We start from the raw sequence: 15760 nt of genomic DNA, 5'->3' as shown, positions 1-15760 counted from the left end.
AAAAAAAAACCACGGAAAGGTTATTGTCACGACCACCTCTTGACATTCAGGCCAAATTCAGCCAGAAACCAGGTGGGTTCTTGATTGAAAACTTTGCTGGCAAGTGACGCGCCTTTGTCACGGCTTGATTGGCGCGGAGGTCAAGTTCGCAAGGTCCGAGAGAACAATCAGTGCGCGCACCGGACCTTTTGTTCCTCGTTCGTTCGTGTCACATCTTCATTAAATAATTAAACAATTGCAATTATCCGTACTGAATAAGTAAGCCATGCGTGATGTTTTGAAGTTTGCAAATAATAAAATGCAGCGGCCGAGGTGCATAATAATTAAAACTGTGACTGCACTTGAAACAGAAGTGCGTCTTTTGATATGCTGAGAAACACAATCGTTTTCTTTTCTTTCTTTTAGAAATCGTCGATGTTTGAAAGATTTAAAAGAAATTAAATATGATACACGGAATTTATATTATTTTGTGAAGCATCAAATATCAAATACCTTTTTGTTTTTGGTTGTAAACAATTTTCAAGATTAAAGAGTAAAGGGGAAGTTTTTAAATTAAAACTTATTTCGCTAGCTAGCGTTGGAATTTGTTTGTTTCGTCTAAATTCAAGACATTGCATTAAAACAAAAAAATATAAATATTAATAGAATTGCTAAAATGTTCAATAAATAAAAACAAATGCTTTAAAACCAATATTTCCATATTTTTTTCCTCAAAAAGACAATGCACATTTTAAATAAAGGAACTGATTTTAAACAAAATTATACAAATTTATTCTTTTCTGAAAGAGAAAAATTTGCATATTGTGCATGTACCTAATTTGCATAAATCAATAAAAAATAAAAACAGTTCTGAATTTTTAACCAACATTTTTCCTTTCAATGTATAGGGTAGAGATGACATAATTCCAAGTGGAACAAATTTAATAATTCATGCATAAAGAAAAATTACTGAACAATCAGCAGGTGCGGTAAAGAAGTGGTCAGACGAGAGTTTGATCGTTGCTTTTATACAAGTCTGACCTGTGCAAACAAATAATGAAGTGCCTGTGACTGCTTTTCACATGATGTCAATGGGTCAATGATTCACGCATTAGGTATTTTGTTTTATAGCCCAATCTGGTTCTGATCCGAAAAACCAGAAAGTGTTGGGCATTTCATAAAAAATTCTAGATAATTCCAGCTATAAAATTTATACACCTTTCTAATTTCTTAAGTAAACAAGGAAAACCGAGAGTAAAAATAAATGTCATTAGCTTTTAATCGGTCAACAAGGAAAAGTGAGTTAATTTAAAATTGCTTTTAATAGTTTAACGTTTATCTGTTATAAAATTAAAAAGATTCCATTAGAGAGACGTATTATTGTTAGAAATGATCGCAATAATTTCACTGAAAAATAAGAACAAACTCATTTTTCAGTTTGTATATATTCTTTGATTCATCTTTATATTCTGAAAGTATGAATAAAATTTTCATTTTCTTTTAATCTTTAATCTGCTGGGAGAGTTATAAACTGTTATTATTTTTTGTTAAATTTTGAGCATCAAAAATAATTGTTATGACTCGGTGCATTTTATTAACTTTTTCGTATAAAAACTGCTGGAAAATTTTTTCGTCATGAATATTTAGTAAAGGTCAAGGGTGGAGATTTTTTTTCGGAAATTCCTATCCAATAGATATGGGAAATGCCTGGAGAAATATCAGATATAATTCAAAACACTCAAAACAGAAACTTGCTGGGGGATCCCAATGGACCCTGGTGAACAAGTTTTCCAAACTCGTTGCTTCGCTGGATCGGTTTTCCCCGGCGCTGCTGAGCGCTCAGGTCACAGATTGGCTGTAATGGGCGCGCGCGAGAATAAATTACTCGGTGCCTCTTTCTGCAGGATAGACTTTTGAAGAGGCGCGTAGCAAAAACGCTCTCAGCTTGACTAAATATAGTAGAGGAGCCGAAGAAAACGGTGGAATGAGAGAAACAATGCGGAGGCGTCGTGGCAAAAAAAAAAATCATACATCTTTTCACGCTCATGAGCGCGTGCAGAACAAAGGAAATGCTTGTTTCAGAGACGCGCAAGTGAACGCCGAGAGTAATCGCGTCTCTAACCCGCCGATCTCGTTAAGCATGAAGGTCACGGAGCGCGACAAATTTCACGTTGAGTAACTTTGCTAATTACGCATTGCGCCGCAGATTTTTGGCAAAATTCAACAGAAAATTTAGAAAGTTGCGTGTTTTTTCAATTATCGTTGATTTGCGAGGTGCTTTTGTTTGCCGTAGTAATACCGATTGCCATTGACGCGGTAATTAAGATCACAATGAGCTCATTATAACAATATACGTAATATATGTGACGAATAGTTTTCTAGCAAAACAATGTGTAATTAGTCGTGTGCGTTCGTAAACGTCATTTGTTAGACGGATGCTAATTTTTAAATTCCCAAAACTTTAAAAATAGAAAATTAATTTGGAGAAATTTTAATCTATTTGCTTGTGTATTATTTATTATATTTTTCTTAGATTGGATTCACAATATATTTAAATTAATATTAAAATATAGGGAAATAAATGGAAAAAGATCGAAAAATTTTAGCGTTCGCCTTTTGAACAAAGTTTAAGTATATTTTAATTTTAATTTAGGAACTCAGTTAAATTTCAATTTGTTTATTTTTCCCCAAATAAGTCAGAACAACAAATTGTAAAAAAATGGATGGGAGAAAAATAGCTACTTTTTTAAATTTATAGGAATCAGAAATTGCGTTGAATTTTAAAGTAAATTGTATGTTTGATTTTATAATTCTAATATTTGAAGCAATTTGAATTTAAACGCTAAACATGGTTAGTTCCGTTGGTTTAACAGAACTGCAAATATCCTACAACTCAATAACTACTGCGCATTATAAAATAGTTCACACAACAATAATAATCTCCTCATACAAGCTCGCAAATTGTTTTAACTTCTCCCAAGACTTCCCATCCACAAGTTTGAGGAAAAATGAATATATTTTGCAATTGCTTTGTAAATTTTCAAGGTACTAATTTAAGAATTAGCTTCCATTTGAAAGGAATACAGATTTATTGATTTACAAATTACCTTCATGGCTAACTAGCTTTGTTCTTTGCTTGGTTTCTGGCTTTCATTTGCCTGTAGGCGTCGACTGCAGCCACCCTCTGAGCCTCGAGCCGTATCTTCTCCGCAAATCCTTTTTCATTTTTCTTCTTCTTTTTACCGACCTTGGCGCCATCAGTTTTCAATTTTCTATCGAACACTGATAACATTTCCACTTTCTCTTCACTGCCAAACATTCCCTTCAAGAGAAGGTCCCTTTTTCCAGGCTGAAATAAAAAATTAATTAATTATTATTAATTGTTTACTTTCGAAACTAACCTTTCCGGTTTCTTCAGCCCTTCTGGGCAAAGTTGTGAGTTTGGGAGGTTCGTGAGCAACTTCGCCGAATTCAACTTTGTCCTTGTACTTGGCAAATTCGTCATCGACCTTCACCGTCTTCTTCAACTGCTTTTTCTCTTTCAACTTTTGCAACCTAGCCTTTTTCTTTTCCATAGACTGGGCGCTGGCTTTCCTAGTTTTGTTGTGAGGCGTCAAATCTTTCAGGAACTTGGCATCGGCAATGCTCAATTTGTCTACTGATTCGATTCGACCAGTGTCTGCATTTCGCTGAACTTCAACATCAAATTTGTCTTCAAACTTGGATTCATGAATAACTTCCTAAATATGATTTGAATATAAAATTGATTCATAAATTTATGTATATTTTTTAAACCTGGCATTTCCTCTGAATTCTCCGCAAGAAGGCGTTTCCATCCTCGCCAGGCATCTGCTTGAAATTGTGGATCGGCTTTTCTTTCCTTTTCATGCCTGGGATTTTTATTTCTTTGCTCGCAAATACGGCGGTGTCGATCAACCCATCAGACTTGGTTTTGGTCTTCTTCTTGGGAACCCTGTTTTTCACCTTCTCGATCTGAGACTTCAACTCCAAAATTCTCCTAGGAATAAACTGGTCGTCAGCCGACGACGGTGGGTTGTTGACCTTATCCTTGATGCTGTAATTAATAAACATAATTATAAATTACATTGAGAAGTAGAAAATTAAATAAGAAAGAATTGTTGAACCTTGCAAATCGAGCAGCCGCTTGTTTCTCTGGGTCTTTCACACCCCTGTGTTTGCGAGTGGGAATTTTTCTCTTCACCATTTTTAAATTCTTGTTCGTATCAGATAAATAAATTAATAATAATTAACTTTAAAAATTCAGAAACAATTAATTTGTTGAGTATGAAAATAATCAAACTCGGCTCACACGAAAACAAATCACACGTGTTTCAATAACAGGGAAAACACCACCTGATACGCAAGTTGTGCAACCAAATATATTAATGTAAATCTTTTTCAAAAAAGGATAAGTTGAGAAAATAACCCCAGAAGATATTTATTTATCATTGAAGTTTTATATAATAAATAAAAATAATTATTTGATGACGTTTTTATAGAAAATAATTGCAAACAATGCTTTGTGTTATTACTGTTATGTTGGCATTGCAGGTTTCTGTCTGGAATCGAAAACAAGCAAACGGCTCAACACGTGCACGTGGTTTATCTTCAAATAATTTCTCTTTTTGCGACTGAATTATACTTTATCGTTCACACATTCTTCAAAAATGAAGGTCAGGAAGTCGATGACCAAGCCCCGGACCAGTCTGGTTTCGAAAAAGCCCAAAAGTCCGAAGCTGACTGAAAAAGTTGCCAAGAAAAGCAAGAAAGTGAAAAACGCCAGCGGTGTCGTTTATCCTCCCGAAAACCTAATCAAGCCGGATTTGCAGCAAGAAATCGTGAGTCTCGTTTGATAATTATGTTTTCCGGATGCTAAATTAATTAAACCTCGTCATCAGGTGGAGAAGGCGGCGGAAAGTTTGCTCAAACTTCACGCAAAGAGCTTGGGGGACAAAGTCAATTTGCTCGGCGGAAATGAGGGAGAACCCATTTTCCTCAACTTTTCCCAATACAGAATGTTGGACGGTCCATCTAGAATCCTGCGAATGTAAGATGCTGTAAAAAAAGTTGAAATTTAACAATAAATTTTTGTATTTAGGGACTTGCCTCACTCGCTCTTGGAGGAGACGAGCGACGTGGCCCTCATTGTGCCCGACTTGGAGCACAAGACGAAAAACCCTGACAACGAGGCAGTCGCCCAGTTGTACGAAAGCAGATTGAGGGCGCGTGGATTGAAGCAGCGCATTCAGGTTTGATAGCATCTCCTTTTTTAAATAATTAATTATAAAATATTGCTTATTCAGATCATCACCCTGCGACAAATCATGACCGAATACAAAACCTATGAGTCCAAACGAAAGCTGTGCAACTCATTTGACTTGTTCCTCGCTGATGGAAGAATCATTGGTAGATTGGTTCCTCTTCTGGGAAAGCATTTCCAAACAGCCAAAAAGTTAGCATTTCTTGATTTGTTAGATTTTTTTAATCAAAATTTGTACCATTCAGGAATCCTTTCCCTGTCAGAACTCAACCCATTGCGACGTTAGTGACTTCAATTCATAAAGCCATGAGCAAGACGATGATGCCTTTGAACTCCAAAGGCAATTCAAGGACAACTAGGGTTAGTTCATTTGAAATGTTCATCTTGCGACAAGAGATTAAACGTATTTTGTAAAATTTAGATTGGCCACACCAACATGGAACCTTCACAGATTGCTGAAAATGCCATCGAGGCAACTAAAGCTATCTGCAAAGAATTACCAGGAGGTTGGCCCAACATTCGGAATATGCATCTCATTAGTTTGAGGACCCCCTCGGTGCCCTTCTACATGTCGATCAGTAAGAAAATTATTTTTATTCAAAATAAAAGTAATATTTCTCAAAACTCTTATAATTTGAGATCTGTTTTAATCCCATCTTTAAAAATTAAAATAATTTTTCAGAAAATCCAAATGAGATCAAGATAACAAGCACTAGGAAAATTGTGAAGCATGACAGGCCAGTGGAGGGCGAACTGACCACCACAGTCTTGGACAACTTCCGAGTCCGAGTGATGCCGGATGGCGAAGTTGAGATGATCGACGACGAGGGCAAAATTTTGTCCAAGAAGAGAAAGTTGGAGGCCATGAAGGACTTGGGCATGGAAAGAAAGAGGAAGTACGCAGCTGCGGACGCTGTTTTGCTTGCTTCTGAAGAGGGAGACAAAGACGAGGAGGATGAGAACGTCGTAAGAGTTGTGCCCAAGTTTGAAGATGCTGACATGGATGCCGAATTTGAGGATGACGATGTGGAAGATGAATTGGAGGAGGAAATTAAAGCGGTATAAATTAATTTTAAATTATTTGAAACCAATAAACAATTTAAATTTGAGTATAATCGATAAAGTAGGTCTTTTTTTCATTGAATTATGTATATAAACTTTCTTTACTTCCTTTAATCTTTGATTGATTTTTTCAAAATGGAAAATAATCAATAATTTCAAATGTTTTCACAGGCAAGCAAAGGAAAGGGATCGAAAAGGAAGAAGAAAGAAGTTGTCGAGAACAGTGATGAAGAGGAGGAGCAAGCTGTTCGTGGTTACGAGGATGCTTATTTGAATGAACTGGAACTTGAGACAAAAGTATTTTGCTTCATATTTATCATATTGGCTAATCTTACGCTAAATTAATTTTAGGAAAAGGCAAAGAAGGCTAAGAAAAATGCCAGAAAGGAACCAACAGAAGAAGTGAAACCCAAAAAGAAGGGCAAGAAAAATGTCAAAGTGGAAACAATGGAAGAAGTGAGACCCAAAAGGAAGGGCAAGAAAATTGTCGGAAAGGAAACGACACAAGAAGTGAAACCTAAAAGGAAGGCTGCGTCAAAGAAGGAAGATGCGCAGCAAATAAACACCAAGAAAGATGCCTCAAAAGAAAAAGCAGAGAAGAAAGGTAAGAAGATGGCCACACCGAAAGCTTCCGAAGCACCCAAAAAGAAAAAGAAGTAGATTTTAATCAATTATTTTGTTTGGAATATAAATGAGGCATTTATAAATAAAAAACAATCATGTTGCTTACTCAACATGTAAATTTTATTTTGAGCACTTCATCCGAGGGAGAAAAATATTGATTCAATATCATTGCAACACACTCTAGATTTGTCTGGTTCACAGCAAATTATATTCAAAACTCCGGGTCGCAGCTTTCATGTGTGTGTGAACGTAAAATTTGTGTTATAAAATGGCAGTATTTGAGGTCGTACTTCTTATTCCTATTAAGGTTTATTGTAGTTAAAAATTACGAAAACAGTCACCACGGCTTTTTAAAGATTATTCACCTTCATTATTTCATATATTCAAACCAACAAGGAAGCAATCAACGTTGCCTCTCATCACAATCAATTGTCAACAAATGCACAAGTTTATTTAGTTTGATATTTTAGGTGCTATTGATAAACAACATTTATTAAAACTTCTTTAGTTGCCTTGGATGAAAACCTCCCGAAACTTTGGAAAACATTGTATATAATATTTATGTAAATTTTCTTTCAAGTCTGGATTGCCCCAGCAGTTTTAAACATTAAATACGCCAAACTTAATTTTTTTTCAAACTCTCGTCACACAAAATGCAGATAATATTTTTCTCTTTCACCAACATTTCATAGAAAACGGTTAAATTACAGTTCTTCTTTTGTCAGTTTTTTCGAGTTCTTCGTTTTAAATCTATTTAGAAGCACACTGATCACACTGGAGTTGTTTTCCTGAGGGTGCCATAGTTGGGGTACTCGATCGTGTCCAGAGCAATGTCACTCCGGGCGGGCGTCTGGTGGTGCAGCGGAGGCGGCGGCGCCGGAGGCTCGAACGAGACGAACTCGTGCTGTCCAAAATCACAGTTGATGTCAGCCGTCGTGGAGACTGTGTTGCACGTGTTTTCCCTGGAAATGGGCTCCATGCTGAGACAGGGGCACGCGTCGCGCACCAGGCCGTCCCCTCCGTGGTCCCTGTGGATGGCAGTCAGGGTCCCTTGCGATCTGCACCGTAAACTCACCTGGAAAAGAATAAACAAGAATAATTATTTTATACTTAGTCAGTTGAAAAAGTTTCTGGTAAATTTGATTTTGAGCAAGTCTTTTATACTGTCATTTTTTTTATAAATTCTAATTAAAATTATGGAGATTTTTGTATAAATATAGGCTCTGACCATACAAAGAGAAAAATACTTTCATATTAAAGTTAATTTGATTAATTTATTAAAAAAAGACCTGCCTGCTTTTCTGAATAAATGTTCAAACTATTTTATAAAAATTATAAAAAGATGTAGGAAACTATAATAATGACTTAAAATTTAAACTATGTTACTTTAACTTTTGATAATAAATTAATGCTCTACTTTAAAATTAATAATAATCTAAATAAATGTAGCAAATAGTAAAAAAATAAACAAAGCATGGCTGGTATAAAATTAATAAAAAAAATTTAGGTAAAAATTCATAATTTTTATCACAAGCCTGTGTATGTAAATAAAATTAAGTGTAATATTTAAACTTCGTAAAATTAACTTAAGAAATTTTTACCTCGCTGTCAGGGCTAGCCGTGCAGCTTCCCGAACACTCGCCCTCGTCCTCCTCAGGAAGGTAGTGCGGCGGCAGGGGCGGAACAGTCGGAGGCGGCACGTGGTGAGGCAGCGGAGGCGGCGGCGAACCGCTTCCGTAGCTGCAGCGCCGCATCAGAATAGGCCTGAGGTGCCGCTGGCAGTACGGAGGCGAAGGCGGGGGCGGCACTCCGTGGGGCGGCGGAGGCGGCATGGCCGGCGGGGGCCGCGCGTGGCTTTTGTGGCGCCAGTCGCGTTGGTGCCAGTAAATGTAGAGGAAGACGGCGCACGTGCCGGCGCCCTCGGTCGCCACGAAGCCCAGCACCACCAGCAGGAAACTCAAGCCGTAGCTGTAGGTGAACATCGGCGGCTGCAGCTGCGAGCGCGGCCGCAACTTGCTGCCGATCTCCGCCTTGAACACTGAGATGTACATCACCAGGCCAGTCAGCATCAGCAGACCTGTCAATCGAAAAAAATTTTAAAAACAATTAATAACTTAATAAAATAAAAAAACTCAATGATAAAAGAGATAAAAAAAGGATATTTAACAGTGTGAGGAGATTAAATTATATAAGTGATATTAAATTTAGCTGATTTTTCATTAGTGCATGTATATTTTCTAAAGCAAACTTTTACTCTAAGTTAAAAATTTTCACCAATCAGTTTTTTCCATTGAAATTAAGAAAAAAAGCGTTACAAAATTTCATCAAGCACAAATTTCATTGATTTAAAAAAAAATGAATCGTTGAATAAAATGGCACAACTCACTTGTTGTTATTTTCACACGATGAATTGTTTGTGTCAATTTTTTATCAAAGTTGTTTTGTTTTAGTAAGATTTAAGATATTGGGTGAAATCTAAGAGAATTTTATTCATTATATTAAAAACCCTCTTTTCTCTCTCTCTCTCTCTCTCTCTCTCATGCGAAATGAAATCTCTAAATAAAATAAATTTTGTGGGGTGAGAATAAACACATTTTTAAACCTATCAGTAAATTTCAAGAGTTATTCTATTCTAATAATCGTTCCCACATATATTTTTACCTGATATGATAAAAATGAGCCCCGAAAGGAAGGTGAAGATGCGTTTGTGTCTAGCCAAGTGTCCGGCAAGACAGAATATTACTGCGAGGACCAACAGGATGGACGACACGATGAAAAAGACCGCTGATTTCGTGATTGCATCTGCAAATAAATATAAAATTACATAAATTAATAAACATAAATGCAATATTCTAAATACTAAGCATATAAATATAATAGGGGAAAATATTTGTGTTGATAAATTCCAAACTGCAAATTTTCATAATATACGAGTTGGTTGAATAGTTTAGGAGATACATAACATAATTATACCATAATAATTTGTTACTATTTTGCAAGCCATAAGCTCATTATATAATAATTAATTTGAAAGAACAATTAATTTTCTTTAAAAAATATTTAATAATTGTTAAAATGAAAAGGAAAGTTGAATTGCAAGTTGTAACTCAATACGTATTCAGTCTTACAAGCAGAATAATTTTCTTCTCGTTTGCTTTTACATAACAGAAGTGGCTTATTTATAAAACTGCATTATTGCGGTTTATATAATAATTATTTGCTATTATCATTATTTCAAACTTCACTCATTTGCTAAAAAATTAAGCTGCATTTTTCAGTCTGATGAATCGTTATAAGCTGACTTAAATATAGAGAGCGATTTTGATCGGTTTTAAACAGCAGTTTAATGCGTATAAAATCACAAAATGCGTGTTGCTTATAATCCTGGCTTTGTGGCAAACGTTCGTCGTGTCGCGCGATCACGATGCCGCTCTTCACGCCTCACCAGTCTGACGAACAATAGAGGCCGAGACTGGCGGATGATGTGTGCTCTCGGGTGACACACGAGCAACGCTTTGCCCCACATATAGATCGGCCCTTGTATAATCGCAACTCTATGTGTTGACACATTGTGCATGTATTCAGGGAGGCTGAGCAGTTCAGGTGTGACATCAGTATGCACTCAGCGAAACACATTAGCCAGTTAATGAGACCCGACAGCGAATTACTTATCTCCAGAATTTGCAACAGGAATTAAGAGCCTCGCCGAAGTTTCAAATCGAATTTCAATTAAGCTAGAAATTTAAAAAAATTAAATCTTGCTATTTTCACTACACACTTTAAATTAAAATATTGATATAGATTGAATATTTATTATTGTAATCTGAAAATTTAATTTTTTTTTAATATTTTGTTTACAAGGGAAATCCGCTTTTCAAAATCATGGCTCTTTTCCTTTTTTCATCAATTTCGTGTTAGCAAGGAATGAAATTTCTATTATTTAAATGTGATTTAAATTAAACCAAATTTTATTCCATTTTAATCACTTTATTTGCATTCAATGAGAATTGCCAACACACAATTCAAATTTTCAATTAAACAAACGCATTAAGTGGTTTGTCAGTGAAGCTGACTTTTCGGACGCATATTTTGGTTTGTATTTTAGGTGTGCAAAAACGCGAGCTGGGGATGTTAAAATCACCACCTGCTGACAAGCCCGTAAAAGCGGCAAAGTGAGTCTGGCTGGCTCGCGTAATTACGCATTCCGTGACAAACAGCCCGCGAAACATCAGGAGTAATAAAGTGGATTGCGAACGGCGTTGTAAATTGAGCTGCGCGCGTAAAAGAGCGGTCGTTAAGTTGAAAAATATGTCCGTGTATTATGTGCAGGGTAAATAGCAATCAATAAATAAAAGACTAATGCCTCCCTCTTTATTGCGGCTCTAAAATTATATGGTAATGGCGCAGCATGGACTAACTAAAGCGTCGGCCTGTCTCGTCACGTAAATGTTCCCTTAAGGGGACCTCGAATTGACAAGAAAAATATTTGCTGACGACGCTTATGAGAAATTTACTAATCAGAACTCGATAATTGATTTTGCCCAGAATTATTATTAAATTATTATAGTTAGTCAACCTAGCAATGTGAGAATGGTGTTTTTATACTAGGATAGTTTCAGAAATTTAGTTCATTCAAAAAAAGGAATAAAGATTTTAGATAATAGTTTCTAATTTTGAGCAATGTGATTGATAATTTTTGTAAATTTCTGAAAATACAAATATAAATTGCCAACGAAAAACTGGCTTCAATCTCTAGCAAACCCTGCTCATCAGCTCTGTTATGTTGGCCAAAAAAAAGATGTCTACCTCCCAGAGCCATAAGGCCCCATGTCTCTGACGGCTGCTGTGTACCAACATAATTTCGGGACGAGCAGGGTTTGATCTCTAGATTAGAGTTTAATATATATCATGTGATTTATTTTTCGAAATACAGTTTTTTTTTCTTCCAAAAAATTGACAAACGTTTTTGTTTTCCACCGTTCAATTATCCAAAATTTGGTGAGATTTTTCAATTTCAATTAAATTTGACAGCCCTCAAATATATAAATAGCAAAATACTTTGGGTTTGCATACATTTCTCTCTCCAAATTTTTACTTTTACTTAATTTTTTTACTTAAATTTTTTTTAATTCAGCGTTTAATCAATGCAAAAAATAAATAACGCAATATTTTCATACTACAAATCAACAGAATATTTTTTTTAAATTATCAAAAGAAAAACATATGTTTTTACGTAATGATTTTCTTTTGAATAATTTGAACTATAATATGATCAATATTTCTGGTTATTTAATTTTGGACCAATATATATTTCCAATCAATACCAACGACACTCCCCTTAATTTCCAATTTCGATCTATTTCTGATTGTGCATCACTGAAATCTCCCCAACCGCGTATGCTCGTCGCAGATTGAATTCTGGCTCGAAATTTTACGGCCGTGCCGAAAATCATCTTCTCGTGTCCCAGCGAAAAAGGCGCCCGAAACGGCGCGAGAGGAAATCCGTCTTTTATTGGGCCGTGTCACGTTATGAGGATTATAACGCACTCCCAAACCAAACATCATTTTCTTTGTGCCATTTACTTCTTTTGCTCTTGGGCTTCTCTCTCTGTCTCTCTTGCTTTTATAACTCATCGGATTTACCAATTTTATTTCTGTCCAAATATTACAGCCCGGGGCGTTTTTTTCCCTTCTTTTTCTCTCCGCTGGCGAGAAGGAAAACTCATCTCGCCCGCTGATGTTGATATTGCGAACCGTCCGCAATGTCATCACAGATTTTCGCGATATATACACCGAGTGGGAGAAGAGAGAGTGAAATGCCCACGCAAACAAGTGGAAATTTCAACCTCTCCCGAACAGCTTTTTTTATCACTCGGTTTGAAAATGAATTTCGGCTGAATGGCAGGCAAATAAGATTTTAATTAGTAAAATATACCTGTTGCTTTCGTAATCTTTGAAAATTTGTCTGTTACTCGAAGGATAAAATATTGCAAGAAGAGGCAATTTATTTAAAAGCTAACAATTTTTTGGTAAATTACATTAATTATATGTATTTTAACAGTGAAAATTAATATAATTAAAATTAGTGATTTCTTAAGGCCTTATTTATTTGCATCATTTCTAATATTTCTCATATATCACAGCCATATGAGGAAATTATCAAACTGACTAACAATTTTATTGCTCATGCACAATTTCATTTCTATTTTTGAATCTTAGGTTAGGGGTATGACAATTTTGAATTATTTAAATAAATCTTTAATACAATTAACTGTAAGAAAAAGATAAACTTTAAACTAAAATTTGCAATATATTTAAAATAAAACAAAAAATAAAATAAAAAATAAAATTAAAGTCACAAAAAATTTAAATGTTTTAAAGTTTTATTTTAAAATGAAAAAACATAACGTAAAACTATAATTATTTTTTATTTATGCTTTAAAATATAAAAGTTATTTCTAAAATGTCATTATTATTTTCATGCCTGCCGGTCGCGACCCTGTCCTGACTTGTTCGCTCTCGTCTTGGAGCAGCAGCAGCCACCGCCAGGCGCCAGCACGATGGAGGGAGAGAGCCACGTGTGCAGTGCAATGATAGCAAAAGTCGCGTCTTCAATGCCCATTGCCTCGGTGGTCCAAATCTCGCCGAATTTCGAATTTGGGCCGACGGAGGACTTCGCCGACCTGCCGAGGACCCCAACCGGACCAAGGACATTGGCCATGCACCCAAGGTAGGATAAAACCACGTATCTAATTTTCATTTCTTCCATTTGCCATGTCGCCCGCTGGCACAAGTCTCAAGCTTCAGCCTGCCGAGGCTGCCGAGATTACGTTTCTCCGATTTGAAATTTGACTGGGCAAACAGAGAGTCCAATGCCGTTTTTGTTTGTTTTTAAATGGCCACAATTGAGCCGATACGAGAATTACGAGCTTTGAATTTTCGGTCACCTGGAAAATATGACATGACATGTGCTGTTTGGACTGCGACTGCTTTATAACCGAATGCGTTGAAACACCACAAAAATTTGACTCGAAGCGGCTTTTTGGAGTTCAAATGTTTTTACATGATATTATTAAATTAATTTGTAAATGTTAATTTTTTTTAAAAATCTGTTTTTGTTTTGAAAATTTATGTAAGAATTTTTAAGTCTCTATGCGAGATCGTTTAAAAAGTCAACTTTCTAAATTAAAAAAAATATTTATTTTAGTTAAAAAAATTATATCTGATCTGAAACATTTTCCAACTAACAAAATTAAAAGAACTGAATTAACATAAAAGTTTTTTTTTAAATATTGAATTTCTATGATTAATTAAGAGCTCAATCAAGGATAAAAGTTCACTATTCAACTGGCAGCAATTTCGAAAAACGTTGCTTCCATTTTTTGCCTTTACCCTTTACTCGTGTTTCCTTCTCGGGCAGAGCGAGATGAAAGAAAAATGAACTGCGGGGGGTGCGGGGCGGATACAAATGAATTTGTTTGCCCGGCGCCGACGTGCCCAAGCTCAAAAGTCGTCGCTTGATATGCGTCGGCCGTCCCCGCAGATAGATAGGGTGGAATTTGCGCGCACAGCGGTGGCGACGACGCTCCACGCTTTCTCTCGCCACAAAGCACAGCAACAATTCGCGGGCCTGCAAAAGCCGCCCGTGGCGAAACGAGGTCCGAATGCCGACCGTGCCAATTTGCGTTCACCTTTGACGGCGCCGCGCGTCATAATGACTTTTGCCCCCGCCAAAGCACAACAACGACGAAATTCGACCCGAGAGAAGAGCCGCAAACTAAATCAATATTATCAGAGACTGGTGAAAAAATTAGTTTTTTTTCTTTTTTAATTAGAATTAAAATACGTCTTTAAAAATGCAGGACTAGCGATTTTAGTAACTTCGATTCAAAGTACAAGAGACTATAATAAAAGATAAGACTTTGTTTTCAAAGCTTAATTTTAAGTTTGTTTGAAGAAGTTGACACACTCGAGGAGATGATCATGGAAATGAAGCGATCGGGCTTTTCCTTGTTGCAAAAAATTGGTTTTATTCAAAAATAAATGGCTCAAATTTTATTCATTTTGAATAAAGACAATTTTCTGCAACGAGGAAAAGCCCGAACGCTTCAATTCCTTAATTTTAAGTATCGTCAGGACTGTTTTAAGACTTTTTTACACTTTCAGACTAATTCGAGAATATTTATGGACTTTTGTCTTCACATTTGAATTAAAAATTAGAAAGTTTATCTTTATAGCACCAAAATAATAATTATAATTTGTCAAACTTTCATCGTAAACTACAGAAATCCCCAGGCAATTGGTTTTTTCTAAAACAATATATTAATTGTTATTCAAATATAAGTTCATTGCGGCTGTCTTTGAAAATATTAGAACGCAATGAAATTGAATTGAATGAAGAATTTAATTAAATTTTACTTCTACTATGGATAGAATAAGCTTGCTAAAAAAATCTGAAACTTGAAACTGATATTTGAACCTCTGGGGGAAAATTTTTATCTTTTTAACTTTCTTTAGAGGTTAAAAAAGGACATTCACAAAAATATGTTATGAATTTAAGATTATTTATGTGCAAGGAAATATTTATTGGGTTAGAATTTAGGGAATTTATTAAATGAATCTGTTTTAAATTTCTAGACTAAAACTAACTTGAATTTCCATATTTTTTGTTGAAAAATTTAAAAAAGAAATTTAAATCGTCATTGTTTGTTGATTATATTTAATGGTAGTAACAAGTAGCAAAGCAGAGTTTTTTTTTTAATGAAACACAAATATAAATAATGCGCATTTTGTTGAGAAATCATATTTCTGTTA

General features: G+C 35.5%; 4 protein-coding genes across 5 annotated transcripts in view; 2 read left to right on the top strand and 2 right to left on the bottom strand.

The window, feature by feature from the left end:
- Positions 1 to 2703: 2703 nt before the first annotated feature.
- LOC132194675 (coiled-coil domain-containing protein 137) lies at positions 2704 to 4340 on the bottom strand. The gene is made up of 4 exons (XM_059616109.1): positions 4125 to 4340; positions 3775 to 4054; positions 3381 to 3719; positions 2704 to 3328 (listed from the first exon to the last, which is right to left on the bottom strand). The coding sequence occupies exons 1-4, from the start codon at positions 4202 to 4204 to the stop codon at positions 3095 to 3097; spliced, it is 933 nt and encodes a 310-aa protein (XP_059472092.1). The 5' UTR covers positions 4205 to 4340; the 3' UTR covers positions 2704 to 3094.
- Positions 4341 to 4557: 217 nt separating this feature from the next.
- On the top strand, positions 4558 to 7056 carry LOC132194537 (ribosomal L1 domain-containing protein 1-like). Its single transcript, XM_059615857.1, has 9 exons — positions 4558 to 4838; positions 4899 to 5047; positions 5099 to 5249; positions 5304 to 5452; positions 5506 to 5620; positions 5682 to 5838; positions 5943 to 6319; positions 6494 to 6619; positions 6674 to 7056. The coding sequence occupies exons 1-9, from the start codon at positions 4668 to 4670 to the stop codon at positions 6980 to 6982; spliced, it is 1704 nt and encodes a 567-aa protein (XP_059471840.1). The 5' UTR covers positions 4558 to 4667; the 3' UTR covers positions 6983 to 7056.
- LOC132194538 (uncharacterized) overlaps positions 7053 to 15760 on the bottom strand; it is a 100644-nt gene continuing 91936 nt past the window's right edge. For both annotated transcript variants that reach the window (XM_059615858.1, XM_059615859.1), the window contains 3 exons: positions 9608 to 9748; positions 8548 to 9023; positions 7053 to 8021 (listed from right to left, as the gene is read on the bottom strand). In XM_059615858.1, the coding sequence (XP_059471841.1) occupies positions 7716 to 8021; positions 8548 to 9023; positions 9608 to 9748 (923 nt within the window). In that variant the 3' untranslated portion in view covers positions 7053 to 7715. The remainder of the gene's footprint in view (positions 8022 to 8547; positions 9024 to 9607; positions 9749 to 15760) is intronic.
- Positions 13524 to 15760, top strand: part of LOC132194536 (nucleolar and coiled-body phosphoprotein 1) — a 123561-nt gene continuing 121324 nt past the window's right edge. The window contains exon 1 of the mRNA XM_059615856.1: positions 13524 to 13676. The gene's annotated coding sequence lies outside the window, so the exon portion shown is untranslated. The remainder of the gene's footprint in view (positions 13677 to 15760) is intronic.

This window comes from Neocloeon triangulifer, unplaced genomic scaffold (genome assembly GCF_031216515.1).
Source record: "Neocloeon triangulifer isolate White Clay Creek 2 clone unplaced genomic scaffold, ASM3121651v1 ptg000008l, whole genome shotgun sequence".
In the NCBI taxonomy this organism is placed as follows: domain Eukaryota; kingdom Metazoa; phylum Arthropoda; class Insecta; order Ephemeroptera; family Baetidae; genus Neocloeon; species Neocloeon triangulifer.
The sequence above is the reverse complement of the archived record's forward strand: the minus strand, read 5'-3'. Positions and strand labels throughout refer to the sequence as shown.

Bases quoted from the DNA above. Each gene is read 5' to 3' on its own strand.
- LOC132194675 (XM_059616109.1), bottom strand. From the start codon at position 4,204: ATGGTGAAGAGAAAAATTCCCACTCGCAAACACAGGGGTGTGAAAGAC. The intron at 4,055-4,124 runs GTTCAACAATTC...TATTAATTACAG, and splicing joins GCGGCTGCTCGATTTGCAAG to CATCAAGGATAAGGTCAACA. The intron at 3,720-3,774 runs GTTTAAAAAATA...AATCATATTTAG, and splicing joins GAATTCAGAGGAAATGCCAG to GAAGTTATTCATGAATCCAA.
- LOC132194537 (XM_059615857.1), top strand. From the start codon at position 4,668: ATGAAGGTCAGGAAGTCGATGACCAAGCCCCGGACCAGTCTGGTTTCG. The intron at 5,621-5,681 runs GTTAGTTCATTT...TGTAAAATTTAG, and splicing joins GCAATTCAAGGACAACTAGG to ATTGGCCACACCAACATGGA. The intron at 5,839-5,942 runs GTAAGAAAATTA...ATAATTTTTCAG, and splicing joins GCCCTTCTACATGTCGATCA to AAAATCCAAATGAGATCAAG.